The 25,063-nt window shown below is 43.9% G+C and overlaps 2 protein-coding genes across 2 annotated transcripts in view; one reads left to right on the top strand and one right to left on the bottom strand.

Annotated features, from left to right (window-relative positions):
* The first annotated feature begins 580 nt into the window (after positions 1-580).
* Positions 581-13,031, top strand: LOC103904960 (serum paraoxonase/arylesterase 2). Its single transcript, XM_019473940.1, has 10 exons — positions 581-635; positions 1,675-1,810; positions 1,956-2,026; positions 6,792-6,847; positions 7,847-8,012; positions 9,287-9,413; positions 10,219-10,419; positions 11,070-11,151; positions 11,679-11,807; positions 12,756-13,031. The coding sequence occupies exons 1-10, from the start codon at positions 581-583 to the stop codon at positions 12,912-12,914; spliced, it is 1,182 nt and encodes a 393-aa protein (XP_019329485.1). The 3' UTR covers positions 12,915-13,031.
* Positions 13,032-18,123: 5,092 nt separating this feature from the next.
* PPP1R9A (protein phosphatase 1 regulatory subunit 9A) overlaps positions 18,124-25,063 on the bottom strand; it is a 156,002-nt gene continuing 149,062 nt past the window's right edge. The window contains exon 18 of the mRNA XM_009286340.2: positions 18,124-24,779. Coding sequence (XP_009284615.1) covers positions 24,567-24,779 — 213 coding nt within the window. The 3' untranslated portion in view covers positions 18,124-24,566. The remainder of the gene's footprint in view (positions 24,780-25,063) is intronic.

Here is a 25,063-nt window from a genome sequence, read left to right as displayed (position 1 = left end):
GAAGAGGAAAACTGAAAGAGAGAGAGAGAGGTCTTTGAATATGCAACAGGTTGCTGCTGAAGGAAAGGGCATGCCTGTGGTCTGGGTCCCACAAAGTGGTACAGGGGGTTGAGAACTGAAACTAGAAAGAGGAACCGAGTGGGAAAGGTGCTGTGCACTTGGGGATGCACCAAGTAGCAAAATTCCTGCATTTTTTGAAGTTGCATCCCCCACGGTTTGCAGGTCCACTGTGTTTTCAGTAAGGCCAGTTAGTTATCTAGGCCATCTGGCTTAGTAGCTAAGGCTGTCTGAGCTAGAAAAACTGACCCGTTTTGGAAAAGCCTCTATAGTATGCTGCAGGCTTGTGACCAGTGTCCTTCTGAATTACTCTCATTCCAGCCCATGAAGTGTTTCCCTGGGAATGCTGTCGGGATATCATCATCTCTTATTGGCTGTTGGCTGAGTTCCTGCTGTGCTTTTGGCGCTGGGTGGCTTGCAGTCTGCCCAGGAAAAGCTGATGCAAATAGGAAAGGGAAAAGCCCTAAGCAGGCAGCAGTGCAAACTTTGGGCATGATCACCCCAAGCCAGCCTTGGGGGCCCGATGGGTTCGGCCGTGCCAGGGATCCTGGGGGGCGAGGAGGGAGCTGATACCTCTCGTGCGCTCCCTGTGGGCTGGGAGCCACTGTAATTCGCTGTCCAGACTCCTGAGCTGGGGGAGAGGACTTGGGAGAGTTTAACTTGGCTCCTTTCCCTTGCTATCCTCTGCCCTTTTTGCCCTTTTTCTTCTTTTTTTTCTGGTCTTATGTTAACAACCTGTGTCAATGATACAGCACTGAAGCAATTTAGAATTCATAATTAAGTGATTAAAAAAATGCAGGACTGACATACCACATGGTGCTCAGCCGTATCGCATATTTTTCATACCATAGACTGATACGGCTGTTTAGTTTATGTTTATGCCTAAAACTATAACATAAACATGGCCAGGTTTTGCTATGGGATCTTTGCATTCAGAATTTCCTGTGGTTGGAGCAAGTACAGCCTCAACACGTGTGTATGATAGGCATGCAAAGGAGTAACTACATTAGTTTAAATGCTTTCTTTTGGGGAAAAAAAAGAAAGGAAGAAATATTATAGTACGCTGGCTTGACATTTTTTCATAGAAACACAACATACTTGCTTATGGCACTGCCGACTACCGTGGTCAAACACAGCAGTCCTGGTAGTGAGGTGCCTTTCATAAAGACTTGTAGACAACTTGGAATGGAGGAGATGGAGAAATAGAAACTCGTGTGTAGGTAGGTGCCTGTCCGTATCTGCTTGTCCAGTAAAGCGTGAGCTAGAGATCGGATTTTGTAGGTAATCAGGAATGAAATAAGCACTACTGAAGGATAATGCTCTCGGTGGGTAGCAGGAGAGAAGAGGAAGGGACAGGAAAATTGTACTACCCAGCCCTGCTTGTCATTAGGAAGTGGGTGGTCCTGCCTTGCAACAATGCCATCGCTACTTTTGAATGCGGACTAAGAAATGAAGAAAGTGCAACTGCTGGTGGCCTGGTCACCAAAAATAGCCAGTGGGTTGGAGCAGAAGGTCGCCCTTTCCTCATCTGAAATGCTGGTCCTAACTGTGGGGTGCTACTATATTTAAGTGGCTGAAACCTGAAGAAAGTGTGGCTATGTTATTTTATTGTTTGAGCTGTGGTGGGTCATGAAAGCTTGTTCCTGAAGCTCATGAACAAAGTCAGGTTCCTGAAGACATTCAGTGTAGGAGGATCACTTAATCCCTGGATGTGTGTAACCATCGCAGTGATTTGGAGCAATTGCTGTTGTCAGTTCTGGGTTTTGCTTATTCAGTATTTTACGGCTGATTTGTTACTGCGATATGGCAGACAATAAAACTAAGATAAAGCTACGCTAGGAATGTTACCTGTTTTAAAACTGGCTGTGTGTTGTTAACCCTCTTCTTTCCTCTTGCAGGAACAGACTGAATGCTTCACGGGAAATAGCCCCAGTAACCCTCCCAAACTGCCGGCTCATTAAAGGGATCGGTACGTGCTCAAAATAACTGAGAGTATTGCTTTTGTTCAGCCTTATTTTGAAACTGCTTCTTAAAGCCAGCTTCCAAGCCTGATCCTGAAAACAAAGTGCTAATTTGACTTTCATATGTTACTTGGACTTTGAGGTAGGGAGAAGCCGCAGGAAGAAAATTATACTGAAAAACTAGCTAGTTTGGTATAACACTTTTTGCCTTTAGTATTTAATGTTTCTGTTCCTTTTCTTGAAAACGACTAACTTGCAAACACTCCTCCTTTGCTCAGCCACTTAGGTAATTATTTGGCTTTTAGACGAGGGTGTGCTGGCTCTGCAGGCGGGTACCTACAGGTGGCTGTCAGCTGTAGGTACCTGTCACCTTGAAGACAGGATGTGCTGCAAGGGTGGAAGCTTTGGGAGAAGGCCACAGGCATGTGGCGAAGGAGCGGCTGCTAAATGCCAGCCGGGATGGCCTGCCTTAGCGCTTCATTTTGCGGAGATTTACAAGCGGGCTGGTAACCGCGCAGGCAGGAGCTCGGTGCGGTTGCGCAATTCGGCTGTGTGGTTTCAAAGAGCAAGGGGTCATATTTGTCATCCTAGTCTGGTTTGCGAAGAGGTTTAACAGAGTGGCTGAAATGTTGACTTTGTACTTTGGGTCATGTGTTTAGCACATGGCAATGTTGCTGTCTTGTTTTTACTCTCCCTTTAGGATAACCAGAGCATAAAAAGGAGAGCTTTAAAATTGATCGCTTTTTTGTGTCTCCCTTTCCCCCAAATTATAATTTTTAAACTTAATACAGGCTTAATGGCTGGGAGTTTTCTCCTTAGTATTTTCAGAAATGCCTTGAATTCTGTTGAAATTTGCCTGGATTTTGCATGCGTAAAAAGTCATTGGATGAGCTTAAGAGCCTTGCCTTTGAGCTTGCTGAGTCACTGTGTTGATTTCATAAATCTTGCTTCTTCCCTGTGTCAGGAATCAAACATCTTTGTAAAGTCAAATTACTGCCATGAATGAGCATGTGCAGAGTTCCTTTGCCTGAGGTTATGTGCAGAAGAAATTGCATTTCCAGGTCTTCTAGACAGAGCTGTAATTTACTCATACAAGACTCTCAGTAATGCTTGTTTGATGGTGATTCATATAAAAATAATTACTGAGTAATTCTTTTAAGCACATCACTAAGGCTTTTTGCAACATGATTGCTCTGTTGAGGAAAGAAGGAAAGCTGGAAATTGCAAATACAGTTGCGTTTCATTTCCAAATGATATCTCATTTTTGGTGCCTGACATTTACATGGAGATTAGGTGAATTCTGAGAACCCGTCTCCGCCGGTGGGGGGGCAAATACAGTTGCGTTTCATTTCCAAATGATATCTCATTTTTGGTGCCTGACATTTACATGGAGATTAGGTGAATTCTGAGAACCCGCCTCTGCTCAGAGGCGGCGGTGGATCACTTTACAGAGCTTCATTTCTGCTTCTCGCTGTGCTCCCGTAACACTGTCCCTTCGTTTGCTGCACTTTAGAAAAATTAAAATGCCAAAAATTAATTCAGCAGGTCCGATGTAGCAGAAAGAGAAATAACAAAGGATTTGTGCAAACTTAATAGTTGGCATGTTCACGCAAATGTCTTCCAAAATTAATTTAATATGACTGGGGGGGTTATATTACTCAGAGAGACCAAGGAGCCCTAACGTCTAGATGCTGCCTAGGTAGCACTATTCAGACCAGGGGTTTTGCTGTACTCAGATCTGTAAGGTTGCTCCTGTGGGTGACTTTGTGTAAGGATTTCATTCTACATGGATATCTTCGTCCTCCTGGGCCTTTTTCCTTTAAAATGCTATGGTAAAGTTGAATAAACAATCTGTCTATTTTAATCTTTAAAACAGTCCTTCTGACCTCTTAAGTGGGACATAGGTAGTGAGCTGGATCAGCTCTAAACAAAATAATCTTGAACTATCCATTCTGTACATAGAAGAACAGGCATCTGGTACAGTCTATTGTAATGACGTTAAAAGCGATGCACCCGTAGTAAAGGAAGCAAACTCAGAGTAAATGGAAAAATTCTCTAGTGGACCCTTTTCTTTCTGCACAATTTCATCCTTTCTGTGTCTCTCTCTTTTTTTTAAGACTTTGATCTATTCTGCTTTTCAAATATTGTGCAATGTAAGCACAGACGCAAACATTGAACAAACCAATAAAAACCTGCAGCTTGTCCTAAACCTCATTCACAGATATGTAGGAAAGGTTATATTTGTAGAATAAACAGTATCTTCTGAATTATATGAGTGTCTAATCACGTTACTAGTTTATAATAAACTAACCATATGTCCTGAACTAATTCCTGAAGTTCAAGAAGCTACTATAGAAATTGCTAGAAATACTCGCATCTTGGAACAATTCATGGGATACAGGCGAAATAGTCACTTGCTTTTGGACATGAAATCCAGGTGGGTTTTTTTTTTGTGTTGGATGCATCTGCGGGATACATCATACTAAGATAAAATAAAGAACAAAAAATATAACTTTTTTAGGGTAGACAGTAATTTTTCTTGGTATCTTTGATTTTTTTTAAAATGCTACTTATTCAGATAATCCCATGGACAAGCTGGGCTCGGTGATACAATTAAGCAATGTAGTGGAGGTAACTGATCCCTAATAAATCAGTTCCTAACTGTCCTGTCCCATACGGTGCCTGTGACAACAGCACAGAGCCCTCATAAAACGGGGTCTCTCAGGAGAGCCCGGGAGCTTCCCTGCATCCGGCTGTGTGTCTCCATCCCCTCCTCGTTGCCTCGGTGGTGCCGGCTCAGCAGGATCACGCTGAATCAGCATTTCACTGCTCTTCCAACAGTGCTCACTCTCTTCCACACGTATCAGGACCTGGCTGAGAAGTGGCCAAAATGTGCTTTGCTGGGCAGTTTCTTTCAAAGTAGTTGCGTGCAGGGCTCTCATTATGCTCCTTCCACCAGAAACTTGTACTTTTTAATTATCCACTCCCAATTAGCCTGCTCATCTTTCTGCTTGGCAGCCTCGCTAATTCAGTAGCGATAAATGATTATATCTCTGTTTGTTCACTCGCCAGCATGCTCTGCTAGCAAAAGCTGTCTGTCCAGCTCACATCACCATGGTAATTGAGCCTCTCCGCATTTATTTATGTTATCTATGCAGCAATCCCGGGAAGTGGGGAATCGCTGCTAACCCCATTTTACAAATGAACCCAGACTTGGAGAGACCAAGGAGCTTCTTGCTTAAACCAAGGCGTGAGCCAAGCTGAAAAATCCAAATTCAAAATTTTAGTTGGAAAACACAGGCTCTAAATGTTTCTGGGCACATCAGTGCAGATGTCTGCCTCCTGCCTGAACACTGTCGAAATTCAGAACAAAACCCAGGAGGTGGGGTAACGGGCTGGCTCTCCCCAAAATGCGTCTTCAGACCTTTTGCTCCTCAGAAGGCAGGGATGCTCTGCTCATTAGTGTAATGGGGTGGAGCAGGGGCTTGCTGAGGCTGAGGAGGAGCTGGCCCTGGCCCTGCCCCCTTTCCCTCTGGGGGAAGTTGTGCCACCCCGTCTCCCCTGGGCTGAGCTGGGGAGGAACTTGCCTGGACGGGTGAATTTGGGGATCTGGTTCCTCCCCACAAGGGCTGTTTGGTGGCCCCAGGGTAAATTATAGCCCGGATGAATTAGTGCCAGGATAAATAGGAGTTACATAAAAGCAAACAATAAACCCAGCTCGAATTTGCAGGCGCTTCCTCGGGAGGAGGTGCTGAGGTGCCAGGGATGGTGTGACCCACGTGGAGTCACACGGGTGGTCTACGCCAAGCAGGAGTGGGTGCAGAGAGATGGGACAAGCTGGGTGGAAAACCTTTGTGTTGGTGGCTCTGTTAAAGAAAACCTGCAGAACAATTTCTTCCTTTAAGCAAATGCTCCCGGGTGGGTTTAATCCAGCCATCATCTGGAAAGTGGCTTGTGGGGAATGCTGTTTGTGCTGGTGATTTGGAGAAGAGAGGGGAGGCTTCTCAGGGGAGCGGTGAGAATGTGGGATGGCAAACATGCTTCAGCATCGGACTAAAAGCTCTGTGGAGAGTGCTTGATCAAAGCCTAAAATTGCTCTAGTGTTCTTACTAAAGGGATTTTATTTTATTTTATTATTTTATTTTATTTTATTTTCCTAGCAGGGAAAAATATTACAGGAACTACAGGAACTGGCAATATAGGAAATGATTACCCACAGTTAAAAGTGTGGTCTAACTATTAAAGCCCTTAACTGTTAAAGATGTAGTAGGTTCTCTGTCTCTTGAGAGCTTTAACTAAATATTTGGCAATCCATTTTAGTGAAGTGTCCCAGCTGAACCAGGACAGTTAGTGTGCACAATTCCCAGAACTGCCTTATGCAAGCGTGCGCGCTGAGTGATGGGTATGGTCCTGCCCTGAAAATCTCGTTGTCTGCGCTAATTGCTTGCTGCAGAACACTATTGTCAAAAGCGGGTGATTCATCCCACGCCACCCTGGGGCACACAAAGCTGGGCAGGAGACTGCCCGGCCACCGTGGGGGCACCCCTAAGCCCCCTGAAAGAGGTGAACCCCAGTACTATTTCCTAACCTGGTGTGCTGCTGCCTTCTGCTACCACTTTTAATGCGATGCAAATTTTTCCGCTGAACTTCATCACTTGTGCAGTCATATCAGAAAGGGACATTCATGAGAGCTGGAATTGTACTAAAAAGGAGGTTTTTCGATGGGAAATATTTAACGTCATCTGAAAAACCCTGTTCATCTCTGTCTTGCAGAAACTGGTTCAGAAGACATTGACATACTTCCCAATGGACTGGCTTTCATCAGCTCCGTAAGTGCCCACGCCCCCTCCCCATGCAGGGGCTTGCCTGCTTCCTTATCTACAGAAGCCATAGGTGAAAATTGCAGGATGGACTCTTTTTTCCTACAAGGCTGGCTGGCTCTGTTTTCTACAGAAGCCATAGGTGAAAATTGCAGGATGGACTCTTTTTTCCTACAAGGCTGGCTGGTCTGTAAGAATAGCCAGCGTTTCCTTCTGCTTGAGCAAGTGCACTTCTTGACGCTGAAGTGGTGGTGGTGGCTCTGACACATGTATCCTATTGCACTAGCTTATCTGCCCACATAACCTTGAATTTCTTTCATGCTATTTCCTTGAAATGTTGAAATGTCAAACCTCTCCTTTGTTAAGAAGGTGTGTTAATTGCCTACCTTTAAAAAAAAAGTCATATTTTGTGTGTTGATTTTGTTGTTCCTGATTTTTTTTTAAGCTTTTAGGACATAGGTTTTCAGGCTTTTCTTTGTAATCAGGATGGCTAGTCATTATTTTCTAAAACAAAAGCTGGTTTTCACCTACGTGCTCCAGGGACACCCAGGGAATGATAACATTGCAAAATTCATGCCAGAAGTTGTGAGCCGTCGCACTGCTGCTGTTCCCCGTGGCTTTACCACGTTGGATGCATTCGGTGGTGCCGTACTTCCAGTTTGTTCCCCCCGGCGTGTCTGTTTGCAGAGTGGTTTGACATACAGGGAGCACCCACCCAGGTGGTGGCTGCAGTGGGTGGCGGTGGTGCCACTGCCCGGGTGGTAGGTAGTGCCTTGGGCATGGCTCCTCGTGCCCTCCACGCAGCTTGCTCCCTCTGCACTGCAATTAAGGGCTCACCAGGGAGAGCAGAGCTGGTCCCTCTACCTCCATCGTGGCATGGCGGGCTGAAGCAGAGGGACATCCTGATGTGTGCTTGCAAGTCCGAACAAGGCTCCAGCGTTTTCAGCCCTGTGATGCTGCCCTTTACCTTTTATCCAGGAATTATTTTCTTATGTTTTGATTTTACAGGGCTTGAAATATCCAGGAATAAAGAGCCTTGCACCAGACAAGGCAGGTGAAATATTTTTGATGGATTTGAATGAAGACAATCCCAGAGCAGTGGAACTGAGAATCAGCCGAGGGTTTGATCTGGCATCGTTTAACCCTCATGGAATCAGCACCTATGTAGACAGAGGTAAAGAGATCTTTAACTCGAGGTGGTGGCAAATCTCAGCCTAAAGAGCACAAACAGAAATCCCTTTGCAGCCTTGCATTGCACACCCAATAGCCTGCGCTTGCTGGGAGAGAAAAAGGTTTTCAGGCTTTTTATATTTTTGGGGCTCTTTTCTAAATGTCAGCTGCTAAAGCAAACACCTTTGCACATAATCTCAGGCTGTCTGAGACAGAAGGATGTCCTATATATTGAAAGGAAAGAAAACATGGGAAAAGTTTGAGGAGTTGAAAACCACACAAAGTTCATTTTACCAATTTACATGTCTCACCCTCGGGTCAAGGGTTTTGAGGAGACTCATGCTTCACTGACTGACCAGAATGGAGACTTTTGTGGCTAAACAGTAAATTATCAAATCTCTGTAAATTACCAAAATCTCTGGTATTGTGTGGCCAAGCCATGTTCTCCTCTCCAAGACATGTTCTCCTATGTCAGGCTCTGACTACCAATAAAATGCCCTTCATGCTCTCCTGCCTCTCTTTTTCCCTGTCCTTTCACTGGGGATTTTAGCAGGGCGATTAAAAGTCTGCAAATATTAAGAGAAAGAGAACCACTGCCTACCAATAAAATGCCCTTCATGCCCTCCTGCCTCTTTTTCCCTGTCCTTTCACTGGGGATTTTAGCAGGGCGATTAAAAGTCTGCAAATATTAAGAGAAAGAGAACCACTGCTGCAGCTTGACCTGCGTACCCATACAGTCACCCTTTAAGGGAAGGTGTTGGAGAAATCAGTGGTGGCTAATTCAGGGTCTCACCAGAAGGGGTGGGAAGAAGGACTGCAGCCTTACACAGAGAACAGAAGGATGCTCCTTCAGCTTTCTCAGGGGATGCGGTAAATAAACCAAAGTGCCCAAACTGGCTGGGCTACAAGCCCTCCTTCCCAGTGGGCTGTGGCTATTTCACGCAACCAGTCACTATAGCACATCAGATTGCAAAACCCAGTGGCTTGGGCACAAGAATGAAGCCATGATTTCTTTCTTCCTTGGTAGAAATAGCAAAAATGTAGTTTATACAGCAGTTCCCTGTAGAGCGAGCCCTGGAGAAGAGTAGCTGGAGATCTGGATCCAGTTGCAGTGGCACCCTGCATTACTTTGGTACTCGTCCTTCTGTCTCTGAAGAGCCGTGAGACAAATGCACCAAACCCAACATGTACTCTGTACTAGGGGCTGCTTCAGAGCTGTGGGTGCTCAGCCACGCAAACTGTTGCAGAGAATTCAGCTGTTTCCATTTCTTTTTTAAGACAACACCGTGTACCTCTTTGTTGTGAACCACCCCCACCAGAAGAGCACAGTAGAATTGTTTAAATTTCTAGAAGATGACAATTCTCTTGTACACCTGAAAACCATTCGACACGACCTTCTGACAAGGTATTGGAGCCAAATACCGTCTTTCCCCAGAAGAACAGGCTGCTTTGGTAAAATGCAAAGTAGGATGATTTTGGTTTTAGGGTATTATTAACATGAGATATTTTCTCTTTAATCAGCTTTCCTGTTTCTCTTATTGATTCCTTATCTGTGTAATCAAAAACTGTGTTTCTCCCATCTCTTCTGTAAATGAGATTTTTAATAGTTGTATCACTAAATCGGTCTTAAGTGCTGCTTTGATTGATGCCAGTGGATTAGCTTGGCATCCATTTGTCCATCTCTCATGTAACCCACTCTCAGGTCAACGCAGATATGAATCTTCAGATATTCTATTATTCTGAATTTGCTACACTGTAAAAATAAACATACTTTTAGCTTTTTCTTTTTTTTTTGTTGCAAGCACAAAATTTTCTTGATCTATCCTACTGCAAAATGATTGTAAGATAAACAGAGCCTGAGAGATAAAGTTGTCACAACTCCGACATGTTCTCTGGTTTCCAGTTGAATGTAATCAAAAGAGAGAAAAATTTCCATGGACTTATGGACAGGTAGCCAGGTCCCTAGCTGATGCCCTATGGTCCTGTTCAGGTCTCAGCACTGCACAATCCTGGCTCGTGTAAAAGAAAATAGAAGTAAAAAGGGCCTAAATAATTCGGTATCTATCTGAAGTACCATCTGTAATTGCAGCCCCTTTATGTCTATGGGATGACCGTGTCCTGGCTGGATTCTGGGCAGTCCTACAATGCTCCTTCATACCTCTCATTTCATTCCTTTATTTATCTTTCTCCCTCTCTTTTTATTTTTTTAGTGTGAATGATATAGTAGCTATGGGACCAGACAGCTTCTACGCTACCAATGACCACTACTTCTCCGACTTCATCTTGATGTTCTTGGAGATGTTCTTGGGTTTAACTTGGTCAAATGTTGTTTACTACAGTCCAAAAGAAGTTAAAGAAGTAGCAGCTGGGTTTTATTCAGCCAATGGAATTAACACTTCACCCAACAGAAAGTAAGTTTCTCCTTGCCTTAGGTTTTGTTTGATCACACAAAAGAATCCTGAAATCCTAATTTGTACATGCGGTACCTCTGTGGTCAAGTGTCTAAACTGGCTCATGTAAGGCAAGGTGCTACCTGTACAATGTAAGCGATACAGAAGGTTTGTAGAACAGAAGTCATGTGTCCCGGTCTTTAACTAGAGCCAATGTTTGCTGCTTTGTGTGGTAGTTTATATGCAATAAGATCAAAGGTTGTTGCATTTTAACCAGCCGATACAGAAGTTTGTGTTTATTGCTTGCAAGGAGTAACGGGGCAGGATTTCGCAAGCGGGGAATGCTCTACAGTCTTAAAGTCTGTACGACTGAATTAACCAGTCCCATAGTGTAGACAGGTGATCTTAAAAAAAAAGCCTATTTGTCAATCTCACGGTCCAAGGCCTGCTTCAGTGTTGTAATGGAAGAACTGGCAGAGTAGAAGCTACATTAGCATCTCAGCAGGTTGGCTTCATTCAATTCAGTGCCCTGTGGCCTGCTTGCAATGTCTATTGCTGAGAACTGCGAGCTGGCATTCCTCCTGGGAAGAGCTGGGCTTGCACAGGGGGAACGGACTGTTTTTGGTGTCTGCTTACTCATACACATTGCTAAGAGGTGCTTTCTTTTGAAGGTACATCTATGTTGCAGATGTATTTGATCATAATGTCCATGTTATGGAAAAACATGCTAATTGGAATTTAACCCATGTGAAGGTAAGGTGCTGCTGTTCCAAAAAAAGAGGCATATATGATTTTTGGACAGATTAGTCCCCAGGAATGCTTGAGATTTCAACCTGATCATGCGTGAAGTTCTGGTCTGGATGGCTCCTGCCATGGTTTTGCAGAGGTGCTGTGCGCCCCGTTACAGAGCTTCAGGTCTTCCACCCTCACACCAGCAACCAGAGAGGGGTTCTCAGGCGTGCTGTAGAGCCACAGTGGAAGTCTGCCTCAGTCAGTGTGGGTCAGTCCACAAAGCACTGAAGTAATCAACACGAGCGTAGGTGTGAATGCAGCCGATGGGGGAAGCTCAGAGCAGCAAAGAGGTTTCTCACGGCACAGAGGAGGGGATGAAGCACACTGGAGGAAAAGAAAAACAGCACTGGGGGAGAAAATATTTTTTAAAAAATCAGTTATGTCAGATGAGGGTCTTGGACAAGTCTATTGATATTTATAGTTTGCTTCCAGGACTTCTGATTGCTTTAACTTCTCTCTTTTTCTTCTTTTTCCTCTGTGATGGATAGACGCTGCAGCTGGACACTCTGGTTGACAACTTGTCTATTGACCCTCACACTGGAGACATCTGGATAGGATGTCATCCCAATGGGATGAAGCTGTTCTACAACGATCCTGAAAATCTGCCTGCCTCTGAGGTGCCTTTTGGGAGACGTCACTGGTCTCTTGGCTATGTCTGTGCCAGAAAGTTGCTCTGTTCAAATCGCCCTGGTATAACTTAACTCTGCATTACGTAGAGAAGAGCCTGGCCAGCCTTTGTGAAACCAAAGACCGAGCTGGCTTCCAGCTTATAGCTTCTGCTCTCAAGTGGAAAGCCTGAACAGCGTATACTCACTGACAAACACCTATTCAGATCCTTAGGAGACAACTGAGTAATTTCCACCCAGTAGCTCAGTCATTCTGGACTCATCGGGCTGCTTTCTGTGCACCTGTGGCCACGCAATCAGATTTTGATGAACTGTGTTAATTACCGAGCCAGCACCTCTTTGCCAAACAAAAACATAATTGACTGAGTGCAAAGCATGACCAGAAACGTTCCCACTGGAATGATTTATCTGTACAAGTGTGGTTCATCAGTAGGTGACACTGTAATTCTTCTTTCCTTCTGAAATCAATGAGGTACTGGCATCAGTGCGCTAGTGGCTGCGAGTGCAGGTGGCTGGTTGGCGTCCGTTTGATTTCAGCCTTGTCTGAAGCTTCCCATAAGACACTTTTCAAAATTATCATGTTCAATAGCAGTAGATTTATGGTACTAGGCAGTTGTTTACTCTGTCTGGAAAAAGCATGAAAATAAGAAGATACTAAGTAACTCAGGCTGGAAAAAACTGTGCACATGCCTAGTGCTGGGGATGACTTACTGAGGCGGAGTTTCCATTGCACACCCACTTAAAAAAATAACCAGTCTTCAGGGACTGTGCTTCACTGAAGCAGAAATTGTGACCCTATCACAGGAATCACTTGGTTGCAGTTACCAGCAGCTGATCAGCCTAACTAATTTGTTTAAGTTAACATACTGATGTTCCCTCCATCCGTGAAGGACTTTCACCCGCAGCCGTTTCAGCAGATGTATCCCATTCCTCCGGCAGGTCCTGTGCATCCAGAACATCCTCTCAGAGGAGCCTGCGGTGATGCGCATCTACGCCGACAACGGCTCTGTGCTGCAGGGAAGCTCGGTGGCATCCGTCTACAAGGGAAAACTGCTCATTGGCACAGTCTTCCACAGAGCTCTCTACTGTGAGCTATAGCTCATTGCGGGTAAGATCTGCTGCAGTGGAAAGGATTTAATTCCTTGGGAACTCACTTAGTTTCTGCTAGATTTGCTAACAAGAAGACTGTTCCAATAAAGGTTGACTAGAATCATGGAAATGTATTTTAGCCTTCCTCTCCAAAGTGAGAGTTTTACGCAATAGCAAAGGAAATGGAATTGAAGGTGAGAAATTAGTTTATTTGTGTAATGGGGAGGACCCGATATCAGTAACAAAGGGTAACCTTGAAGTTAAAATTCAGATTTCAAATGACTAAGCTGTCAGACATCGAATTATCTGTTGTGACTGGATTTCTGTTTGGTGTTTTTTCCCCAGAGAAAACTGATTTTATAAATGAGAACTGCTAACTACCAGTGTGGTGTGCTTTCTTGTGACTGACCCCTGGGCTTTCCCAGGGACTGTGCTAAGGGTTCTTCTTCTGAACCTTCCTGTTGGCTTTCCCTAATGCTTCCGAGATGACTGGAAGGAGAATAAATGTTATTTCGATCTCATTTCTTCCCTCTTCCCCCTTTAAGCCATTTTCTAATGTTACTTCAGTTTCATAAATTTGCCTTAATCCTACTGAGAAAAGAGGAGGGCATCGCTTCGGAGTGGTTTCTTACTGAGTCTTCCAAAGGGAGTTTAAAAAAGCCTTTTTTTCTTAAAGAGTGGGAAACAACTCCCGAGCACCTTCAGTGAAATGTGCATTAGAAATTACTGCTGTCTGTCACAGCAAAGGAAGCATTTCTGGCCGCTTTGCCACAGTGACTACCCCCGAGTGTTGGTCATGCATGTTCTGTGTTTAACTTCCAGTCTGTATGGAGCCGATTCCCGCTGTGCTTCTGTGCAGCAGGCACCTGCTTCACCTTTATCCAGAGGCAGTTACTGCTAACGTGCACTGCTACAAAACCTATCCAGGTTTCCATCAGCTGGTGTTTTGAGAATGGTGTTAGTTAGCAATCACTTGCAATAATCTGAATTGAATGTCCTTTGAAGCTGGAAATCAGTTTGTGCTTTCCAGTGTGCACAGCAAGATGCCAGTCTGGCAGAAGGCCGTTTGAGCCACCACTTGGTTTCCTGCCCGTGGAGCGAGCTCTTCTTTCATTAGTATAGATGTCCTTACTCACAGAGCAGCTCCTGCTGCTCTTTTTGTCCTCCGAGTTCCCACCTCTGATCGCCACTCCGTTTTTGTGAGAGATGCTGACATCCAGCTAAAGGCTCCGTGTTATTGGTGGCGGCTCCCCTGCCGGGGTTGCCGCTGTGCTGCCTGCGCCTGCCTGCACTGGCACTTCTCAGCAGCTTGGCTGCCCCTCCGAATGGTGTCACCAGACAGACCTGCCCGGGGGCCACCATGCCCTCTGCATCCTTCAGCTGATGCGGTAGCGTTTCCTCACTGCTGGTCTTCCACCACTGTGTGGAGAAAAAAGGCAGGCTCCTTGTGAAGCGTGAGCTCAGGAGAAGAGCCAGTCCCCAGGTGCTAATTGCTATCCTGGCTCTGCTGTTCCCTCCTGCAATCTGTTTCACTGCCAGCCACAGCCCCCTCTAATCTGGAGAGTACATGGAAAGTCCAGTACTTTGAAAACACAGGAGCGCTTCTGCCTACAAGATAGAGCAAATAATCCGCTCTGTAGCGGCCCGATCACTGAGGCAGGAGCCATAGTATGTGCAAAGCATCATCTGTCTTTGGGTTTTGCCGTTCTGGCTGAGAGGAGGCGTTACTGCGGGCTACGGTTTGGGTGAGCAATTGCCCTGAACAGCAAATGTGTGTGCTGACACCTCTTGGCTCCTGCGCCTTTCGTTTCTAACACAAACAAGCCCAATGGCTTTCATCCACTGGTATAAAGGAGTTACTGCTCCTTCTCTGAGGGAAAGGGACAGCTCTAACCAGAGCAAGGAGTCGGTGCCAGGGCTCATGGCTGGGGTTGCGTTGCTGTATGGGAGGGACGTACTGTCTTCCCCGCTTCCTCTGCACAGCTGCAGTGGGATGTGGGTCTTGCCACATCACTTCCCGTCCCCGGAGAGCGTCTGCTCCACCCCGAGCCCCCGTGCTGCCACTGGCTCACTGGCACAGACACTGTGGTGTGTGGCACGTCCCTGGGCGCAAGAAATTGTGCGAGGTTTAAGAACTGAGCCAATGGCATGTTGGCTCGGTTGCTGTGCCCTTCCCGATGCTAGCAGCTTCCCGCTGCTGCCATGCCAGACAACTCTTTCACCCCCGCATAGCAATAGCGGTTGCTGGTATTTGTGATGTTTTGTATACAAATAGCACATGCTGCAGGGGTCTAGCGATGGCTAGAGGGGGAGACTTGAGCTTTAGGGTTAACCATGCGGCTAATTGACCTTGTCTCTTGGGCACAGCCCTGCATTAGCAGGTCTGTGCACAAACTGTGTTCATAGCTCCTCTCCAAAATGCCCACAGTTGATCTGGGGACTTGAGCACTGCCCAGGGTTTACCGTCTGCCTATAAAGGCTTTGGTGACAGGGACTCATCTGTTCAGATCACAGTTTCAAGTCTTTTGCTAACCATGGTGTGTAGACAGCCCTTCCACAGAGCAGAGCCAGCCCTGAACGAACGAGGTCAGCTTTTGTCTCATCCCTTTGCTGGACTTGCCTTTGGCATCAGCTGATGGCACCAAGCACTCAAGAACATAATTTACCGTAACTCTGGCTTTGCCGCTCCTTCCTTAGCAACTTCTCTCCCTGCAGGACATTTTCAGCTTCCCTGGGAAGTGGCATGCTTTCCTACAGGAACTTGTAATCCATTTTCAGCCTTGAGGAACAGACATTGTTCCCAGAGCTCAAGCAGAAAAAACTGCTCTGAAGGAAGTTCTCACAATAAGGAGAGGTTGGGCTATTAACTTGTTCGTGATTAGCCATCAACGTCCTGCACTAGCATTTTAAAATAATTATTTTAGGCTTGTGCCACTATTTGTTCTCAAGTAAATTAAGTGCTGTCTTCTAAAGAATCCCTTTGCTGGACTTGCCTTTGGCATCAGCTGATGGCACCAAGCACTCAAGAACATAATTTACCGTAACTCTGGCTTTGCCGCTCCTTCCTTAGCAACTTCTCTCCCTGCAGGACATTTTCAGCTTCCCTGGGAAGTGGCATGCTTTCCTACAGGAACTTGTAATCCATTTTCAGCCTTGAGGAACAGACATTGTTCCCAGGCAGAAAGCAGAAAAAACTGCTCTGAAGGAAGTTCTCGGAGAGGTTGGGCTATTAACTTGTTCGTGATTAGCCATCAACGTCCTGCACTAGCATTTTAAAATAATTATTTTAGGCTTGTGCCACTATTTGTTCTCAAGTAAATTAAGTGCTGTCTTCTAAAGAGTTAGCGTTTTGCAGGAGTGGCAGTAACACAGCTGAAATACCGACCAGACACTCTGCTGGTCCTGGAGTTACTCTGTGTTGTAGAAGTGTAACAGCCAGCACCTCCCTCTGCAGTGGTAGAAGTAACCCATCAAAACATTTTGCAGGAGTGGCAGCAACACAGCTGAAATACCGACCAGACACTCTGCTGGTCCTGGAGTTACTCTGTGTTGTAGAAGTGTAACAGCCAGCACCTCCCTCTGCAGTGGTAGAAGTAACCCATCAAAACATTAATTTAACGTTTTCCAGTAGCTTAGAACATCTTCAGATGAGCAAATCTACATGTTGTTGGATCTTGTCAAACTTCTACATTTTTGTTGGTTTTGGCCTTTCAGAAAATAAAGAATGTGTTCACTTGTCACTGGCTTTTTTTTTCTCTTTTTTAAACTATTCCTGTACTGACGGTTTTCCCAGCGGTCTGCCCGCAGACAGAAGCACGTGCAAGCGACGGTCCTTATCTTTACCTGAAGCGTTTGAGAGGACAGAGATCGTAGGTAGGACTTAGTACCTGCTATTACTAATAGTAAAAAAATTTTGAATTTTAACCTGAGGCAAGGAGGGATGGAAGCCTGTTGCCAACCTCCTCTAAGGGTGTCCCAGCCTCGCAGTGCGGAGGTGGGAATTGACACTGGGCCACCATGCATTAAAGCGGTGCTGGGCAGGACAGAGACAGCAAGCACACGTTTTGCAGCGAAAGCAATGCTGGGGTACAGCTTCTACCCCTCAGCATGAAATCACCACTTGATAAAACCCACTGGCAGCCTCAGTGCAGAAACAGCAGCGGAGGAAGATGCACCTCAAGCCTGGCCTCCCAATTACAAGGTAACCTGCACAGGGAAAATCCGGGCTTGCAACCCGGAGGAGGGGATAACCCATCATCTTTTACAAGCTGTAGAGTCTGGAGCAGTTCTGGGCATTTCAGAAACCAAACTGCGGGTATCTGAGACAACTTGCACAAACAACAAGGGCATATGTATAGATGCTTCCAGGCTCAGGAAGCTGCTGAGCAAACACATTTTACACGTCAGTCGTGGACTTACAGCCTCTTAATATACCTATTTTAATTAAGATAATAATTTTATGGACTGAGGATTCTTTTATCTTCTTGCGGGTGGTGGCCATATTAGTGGAAGGTAAGATTTACGATTCAGCCGCTGGGAGAAACAGACTGGGTTAGACAGATTAAAAGTGCGGAGCATTTGGCCTAGATTCTGCCAGATGTAAATCCACTGAAATGACTACACAAATTGGACAGTCTGTGCCCTCCGCTTTTCCCCAGTTTAATGCTTTACTAAAATCAAATAAAAATAAAGACATATTAAACATGTTCAGCAGAAGAACTGCTGTACTTTGAATGTATAAAACGCCCATTATAACTAACCTACACTTGAGTGTAAAATGGTAAAATGTTTTTATATACCAAAACTAATCCAGGTCTTTTAAACAGACAAACATTGACCAGCAGCAGTGTGAAGGCAGCCTATTTTTACATCAACCTGCAGCAAAAGACTGCACACTGCATTTCATCTGCATATGAAGAAAAAAGGCCATTCTCTTTCCTTACTCTGTTTTTTTTTCACTTTTTACATAATTACAGATTGTAAATGAGATCCACTCGGAGGCCTGTGAATCACGCCAATTTGGCCAAGAGCTGGGATTAAAATAATCTTTGGCACTGAGCAGAAGGAAGGAAAGAACAAGCAGGGCAAGGTCCATGTCCCCGCCTGCTCTGCCCAGTCTGACCCATGCAGCAACAGCTGTCCAGTCGTGCTCACCATTTAGTATTTCTTCTGGAATGACCAACAAACGGGCAGGAAAGTGAGGACTCGATACAAATTCTAATAAAGATTCAGGATTTCTCATTTTATTGCATTCGTTGTCTAACAACAATAATACTCATTGGCAAGAAATTTATTTACACTAACAAATTAACTTTAAACCACAAGGCTTTGTTGTTTGTATTTAAACTGTAAGAAAACAAAGGGCCACCATGATGTTTTGTTTTCATGTCTCCCAATAACTAAATATTAACCAAAGTTATTTTGGGGAAAACTCAACAATCTAGAGAAGGTCCTATCAACCAAGCACAAGAGAACAAGCTCAGACATGGCACTACTGTGTCTTTCATGCAGATGATCTGACACCAAGATGTACAAACAAAAAGTTCAGGATAACATGCACTTCATATACATTTGACCTCTTTAAAAAAAAAGAAAAGAAAAAGGAAAAAATCTGAAGCGCAACCACCTCTTCAACCATATAAAAAGAAACAATGTAAGAAGCCAATTTTTACAGTGAGCACAGTGCATTTTAGTCTTTTAGCTGCCTGGTCTTCTAGCAATATGTCTAACACTTGTCAGTGGCCAGTGAGTTACCATTGCAACATGACTGGAAAATACGAAAGCAGTTGTTCATACAGTAAATGTGTATGGGGAAGTATAGAGTCAGAAGAGGTTCACTCTGCACTCCCCACCTCCAAATGGGCTGGTTACTCCTTACGCCTGGTGCCCTGGGATCCCCCTTGCCTTCAGACGCTTCTGCACCGGGGCCCGAACCCGCTTCCACTGGTGTCGGTGACAAAGCTCCCACTGAAAACCCGGCAGGAGGCTCAGGCTCCCGGGTTACGCGGGTTGGACCCGATCTCATGAGCTGCGAGCCCTCCTCACCTCTCCCCGCTCTGGACGAGGAAACCTGCTTAACTCAGCAGACCAGGTTTCACAAACCCTACGGCCCGTTCCTAACACAGTGCAAACTTCCCAAAGAAACAGGCAGCTCAAGGCACTACCGCCAAACCTTCCAGTAAGATGCGTGTTTTTTAAATCACTACTTAATGCCGACAGCAAAAGTACCAGTTAGTACTGCCGGTTAGTAACAGAAAGCTCATTTTATAATGAGGGATCGGAGGGCTCAATGTCATGACTAAGGTGTCACAGCTTTGAAAAATCAGTTTTACAGGTGGAAAAAGTACAGTAAAATCCATACGGGAGGTTAACAAAAGGGACTGTGCAATCTGCAGATGACCCACGCTCCAGTGCGGTGAGTGGGTAAGTCACCTCGGATGTCACTCATAATCCTGCTCAAAAACGAGCTGCTGAAAGCGCTCCAATAGAAATCGAAGTTAGGGTTAAAAATATAAAAAAGGGTTTCCTTCCTAGAATACTGACACTCCAATAAATCAATCCTGCCAACCTCCCACCCCAAAAAAACCAATCCGAGAACAACATGCAGAAGGACCTGCAGCGGACCATTCTGCATATGGTTTTAACAAAACTTTAAAATCTTCCGATCTGCAAAATACATAAAACCCCACAAGAAAAGAGCGAGCAAAGCTACCAGCACAGACAGGGGTGAGCACGCCGGTGAGACCGAGGGGTAGCGCTTTGCTCCTCCGAGCTTGTAGACAGTCCCGGGGCCCTCTGCCTACCGCGCAGACTGTGTGCCTACAGCCCTGTAACGCACAGCTACCTATGTGCTGCCTGCTACTAGTGCAGCGTAAATCTGTATGAATATCCATGTATGTACATATGTATGTACACACACAAAACCATACATATTTTTTTAAAGAGGGAATCAAGCCACAAATCACTTAAACATTTTTAGAAAGACTAATTGACTTCATTATTTTCAATCACTAATTTAACAAAACTAAATGAAAACCATCTAACTGCTCTGTGCACTCTGCCCACTTTGACTGTTAAAGACTTACAACTTAATTAAATATGTGCTGCTTTTTTCAAACAATTGTTTTTTCAGTGTTTTGGACCACGACACAGGTTTCCTGAGGTTTTCAAGTGAGAGAGAGCACACAATGAGGGAAGTGGTATTAAAAGGGTCCAGCCCTTCTATCGCTTAGTTTAATGATAGTGCAGGGGACGAGGCCACACCTAAAAGGAGCAAGATCAGGTTTTACTTTTGCCTTGACAATATTTTCTCCCTGTAAACACACGGCTAAGAACTCAACAGAAGACTTAATTCTTGCAAATTTCAGTACCGAGAAACAGCACAGACTGCAGTGCGGATGCTGTAAAGAGCTACAGCTGTGCAAACCTTTCCTTTTGATTTTCAGTGTTGTGTTGGTACCTGGAATGGTACTTCCTGGTCGTACCCAACTAAATGACGATCCTCTTCCTTCCTACTGTAGAACTGGATTCTGCACTATTAACAAGAGTGGCATTTCTTTATCTGACTTAAAAGTGGAACTCAATTCATTCTCAAAAATCACAGAACATTGCCCACCTCTTACTCGCCAGCACGTGAGCCAGGAGGTGAAGGTGGAGCAGCTCAGGAGGACAGGAGGCTTTGATGGAAGCAATGAAGTATGAGGAACCCCGATGCTCAGTGTCAAGCACCTCTGAATGTCAATGAGAGCTGAGGACTGGCAAGCTTCAGGGGAAAGCTGCTCAGTAATTCTAGTAAAAGCTCAATTCTTGTGGTATCCCTGCAGCAGACTAGAGTCATGGCACAATAGATGCTTTTGCAAAAAAATTCTAAAAAGTTAAAAAAATGCAAAAGCATTTGTATACACTGAGATACAAAACATCACCTAACTCTGTTCAGCTTTTTAATTACTGGCTTCTGTTCCACTGTGCAATTCCAACCTATGATCTAGAACAGGCTCCACTTACAGCCACCCCACCAGACCTGCTCTGAGTGGTGGGTGAAATGCAAACAGCAGTGGGCAATACTCTATGCATTGCAATGAACAGGTTCGGCTCCTCCCTCACGCCCTGGTCCTGATCTGCCCGGGCAGATTGAAACCGAATTGGGAGTTTTAACACAGAAGTCACAGGGGTGCAGCACGCCACCACACGGGAAAATACGAGCTGGAAGCAAGTAATGTCTGTATGTTTGGCTGACTTGGACAGAGCAAGGAGCCACCACTCTCTCCACAATCTCAGTATAAACACTATGCTTTTTAGGACTAAAGTAACCTGCAGTGTTGTATCTTTGATTTTCTATTTTTCAGAGTTCCATTTTTTGCTAACTCTCCTTTCTTCACCCTTTCAGAGGCTCAACAGATTCACAACCTGGCAATATCGCAGCAATGAGCTGACCTAGAGTTTACAGAACTGGCCTACCATCGTAACCAGGGAGAAGTCAACTTCACCAGCCTGCTGTGGTCACCTAGGTGTAAAGATGACAGAGACGCACGGCTAGAGGTGTGGAAACACCACACTGCCTGCACAGCAGTTTAAAGGTGGCCAGGCAAGTCAGCATACTCAAAATTGGTTTAGCTCCACAAATAAATATGCAAAAGTAGATGACAGTTACATTTGCAGGTGAGCCAAAAGAGAAAGTCTTTCCAGCCATTTAGCATGGAATATTTGTTTCTTATTACATCAAAACCCCACATTAGTCTGACTTAGCATTGGTTTACAGGAAGTTTAAGTTAAGAATGATGAGACATCCATATCTTTTGTTTCATCTATGTCATTAGACAATACAAGGGGGAAAAAATGCAACACAACTTTAAAGGTCCTATAGAACAGTAACAAAAGTTTCAAACTGTGCTTTACATCTGTTATCCAGTGACATTTCTGCATGTCCTGACAATGAATTACCATACTTAATAAAAGGAACCACATAAATCTCTTTTATCACAGAAAGAAGAGCACAACTCTTGACATTGCTTGGTTTGCTTAGTTTTCATGTGTTGATCAAAATGCATTTTATGGTTTTATTTTAAATTTAAGCTACTAGGTTTTTTTAAGTTAGGGTTTTGTTGGGTTTTTTGAGTCCAAGAATAACAAAATAACATTACCACAAAGCAATAAAACCCCCCTGCATACTTAAAGGACTTAAGTTGAATTAGTTGTTCTGCAGTATAAGAATCTGATTTACGAAGAGATTAACTAGGCACTGTTCTAAGCAGCAAGAATGAAAACTCAATGTATAATGCCAACAAGTCTGCTCAGGTTTCTAAGAAAACAAAGAACATAAAACAGGGACACCACCTTAGATTACTATATACAACCGCTTAAACATTACTACAATGTAAACATAATTTAAAAAGAAAATAATCATCGAATGCATTTATCAACATTGTATTTAAAATATTAAATTTCCAGTTTCTTCCAGATAACTTCTCTTACTCAAATATAAACTGACAACCTCCTAAATAACAGAATACTAGTTTTATGAGGCTGTTAAACATTTGTATAATTTTTCTCCTACAAAGAGCGCATAAAGATTTGCTGCAATGTGGAATTCTTGTTAGCAGGTGTATTTTTTTGCCGGTGGTCTATCTCAAGAAAAATACCACAAGAAATATCAGGAAGTACCTTTTACGGCAATTTCATTTTTAGATCTGAATAAAATATACATCAGAAACTTGCAGAAATTGGATTTGGAAGGAAAAATAAAGCTAATGCTAAGTAGATCTGTTGTGTATTAATTTTGAATGAACTAGGCTCTCTCAGTTTACAGACCATTTTACATGTCAAAGAAAATACTAAGATCAAAAGAAATTTAACTATAAACATTGCACCCCAACTGTTTCAAATCTGAGCTTCAGAGAACTTTACAGACACAAATCTGAATGCCATGAAGTACAGAGCAGAAGAGAAGCCAAGCCAAACTAAAACAAACATTTTCTTCAAAAGAATTCAATATTTGCATTTTTTAGGCTGGCAAATTTTTAAGTTCAAGATTCCAACTTCACATCAACATCTTAAACAATTTATGGGTTGGCATGACTAGACGAAGACTGCAACTTCCAGGATGCATGAAAGGGAAGTGACGTTTCTCAACTATAAATGCTGCTACGTAGTTAGCTTTGACTACAAAGCAGTAAGCTAATACCTCTAGCCTCTTGTTGTGGATATTTGCCTGTTGTCTGTCCATTCTTTTGAAGAAATACCGAGTATTTTAATACCGCTCTTAAGAGGCAGTAACACCATGCAGTGCAAGCTATACACTGCTTCTGTCATCGTCAAAATTACACAGCAGGCTTCACCGATGGCCTCATATACCAGGAAAAAGGAAATCTCTGAAGGATGTAATAGGGCCATTGCTAAGCCATCAAAACATTCTACAACCTATGCCCAAAAATTCAGGTTTTGGTGGGGATATTCTTTAAATGTATCGATCAAAACAGTTAATATATGGCAGCTTTGGATTTAGTAACTGTCACCTCCATGGCAGCATTGATCTTAACAGCAATGTACTGAATTTAATTTTAACCAGAATCCCTCGTCTTCCTCTTCTTAAAGTGCACTTCTGTAAAAACTGAAAATCTTCAGCAGACTCAAGTTTGATAATCGTTTTCAACAACAGTTTCATAACAGCACAGCACAAAGGTTATTCTCCCAATGCTTGTTGGGGAATGAATCTGAAGATGTGGTGTTTTTCTTGGAAAAAAACCAAAACAAAACAAGCCCGGTTTCCTGTTCAAAACACATGAAAAAGAAAGCGGAGTGTGCTATAAGAAAGTTGCCTACACACTGGGGGCACAATGAAATTTATACAGATCTATACGCTGTGCTCTAGTTAGAAATTCATCCTTGCTCAGATATCTAAAGGATAAATGTTATCCTCAGATTTCTGTGTAAACCCACAAAATCAGTTAAGGCTTTGCCTCCTTCCTGGATTAACTATTGTACAGTTAACAGAAAGAGTTTCACCTCCTGTCTTTTTTGCCCAGGGGGAATATCGACTCTCCTGTCTTTATCTCCAGTGTATAATAAAAAGTCACTGAACAGCTGTGTTTCCAGAGTACTGTCGCTTCAAGGTACTGACGCAAGATGAAACTTACTCCAGCAGACGGAACTGAGTATCCAAACACCGTAAAGAAGCTGAACTTCCAGTTAGAAAGTTAGGTCAACTTTTATCAGACAGAGCACAACTCCTTTTACCCAGCTGAAGAAACGTTCACCAATCATTTTGACTGGCCATCCTATTCAGAAGAGGTGAAGCAGTGGACCATGCTCCTCGGCATCATGCTGGTTACTGAAGTGACCAAACACAGAGAGCTCAATAGAGAAGAGTAGTTTGGAAGGAAACACCGCCACACAAATATGAAATCTGTTAGCTGTCAACAACAACAAAACAAACCGAGGGGCTGGGGTTGTTTCACATGGCAACAACAACGAGCGTGAACTGGGTATGCGGGAAAATAAAACTACACAATATAAATTTCCCTAGTCATTCTATGTATAGCCCCATTTCTCTGTACACACTCTTGTGTAATGAATACAAGAAAGCTGAAGGGGCACCAGAGTGGATATGAGTTTCTCTTCCCTTGAAGTGCCTCCACTTTCCTAACACAGCAGCACTTCTGCTTATCACTGCTCATTAGTGCCCTCTGTTGCATCTGCTGAAGACTTGTCTGTTTTCTTCGATTTCCTCTGCAGTTGCTCTTGCTCCTTCTTCCGAAGCTTTTCCCTTTGCTTTTCCATTTTCTCTTGAGCTTTGCGAGCTTTCTCCAAGGATGCTTTCATTTCCTTTAGCTTTTTTTTAATGATTGCTCTGTCCTGGGAAGATGTCATACCAAGAGCCTGAGGTGGGGAAAACAAAATTAAAAAAGAAAAAGAATTTCATACGGTTTAATCTATTACAATTTTTTTCATATTCTAGTAATAACTCTTCTTAGGTAGAAGACTATAACAATTAAGCAAATTTGAGAAAGACTCAGATACATTACTGATGTGTAATACACATCTGTACTTCTTTCCACGCCTTCCACTTCTAGAATATTAAAGAATTAGATCTCATTGCCACCGCCAATGTTGATTTCATTGATCAAATGAGGCAAATAAAGATTAAACTATTTGCCTGAAGT

The sequence above is a fragment of the Aptenodytes forsteri genome, unplaced genomic scaffold, assembly GCF_000699145.1.
Source record: "Aptenodytes forsteri isolate BGI_AS27 unplaced genomic scaffold, ASM69914v1 Scaffold55, whole genome shotgun sequence".
Taxonomy (NCBI): Eukaryota; Metazoa; Chordata; class Aves; order Sphenisciformes; family Spheniscidae; genus Aptenodytes; species Aptenodytes forsteri.
This window is presented reverse-complemented; position numbering and strand designations above follow the sequence as displayed.

Coding starts and splice junctions, on each gene's coding strand:
- LOC103904960 (XM_019473940.1), top strand. CDS start 581: ATGGGTTCGGCCGTGCCAGGGATCCTGGGGGGCGAGGAGGGAGCTGAT. Junction 636..1,674: donor GGAGGGAGCTGATACCTCTC/GTGCGCTCCCTG, acceptor TTATTGTTTGAG/CTGTGGTGGGTCATGAAAGC. Junction 6,848..7,846: donor GACTGGCTTTCATCAGCTCC/GTAAGTGCCCAC, acceptor TTGATTTTACAG/GGCTTGAAATATCCAGGAAT.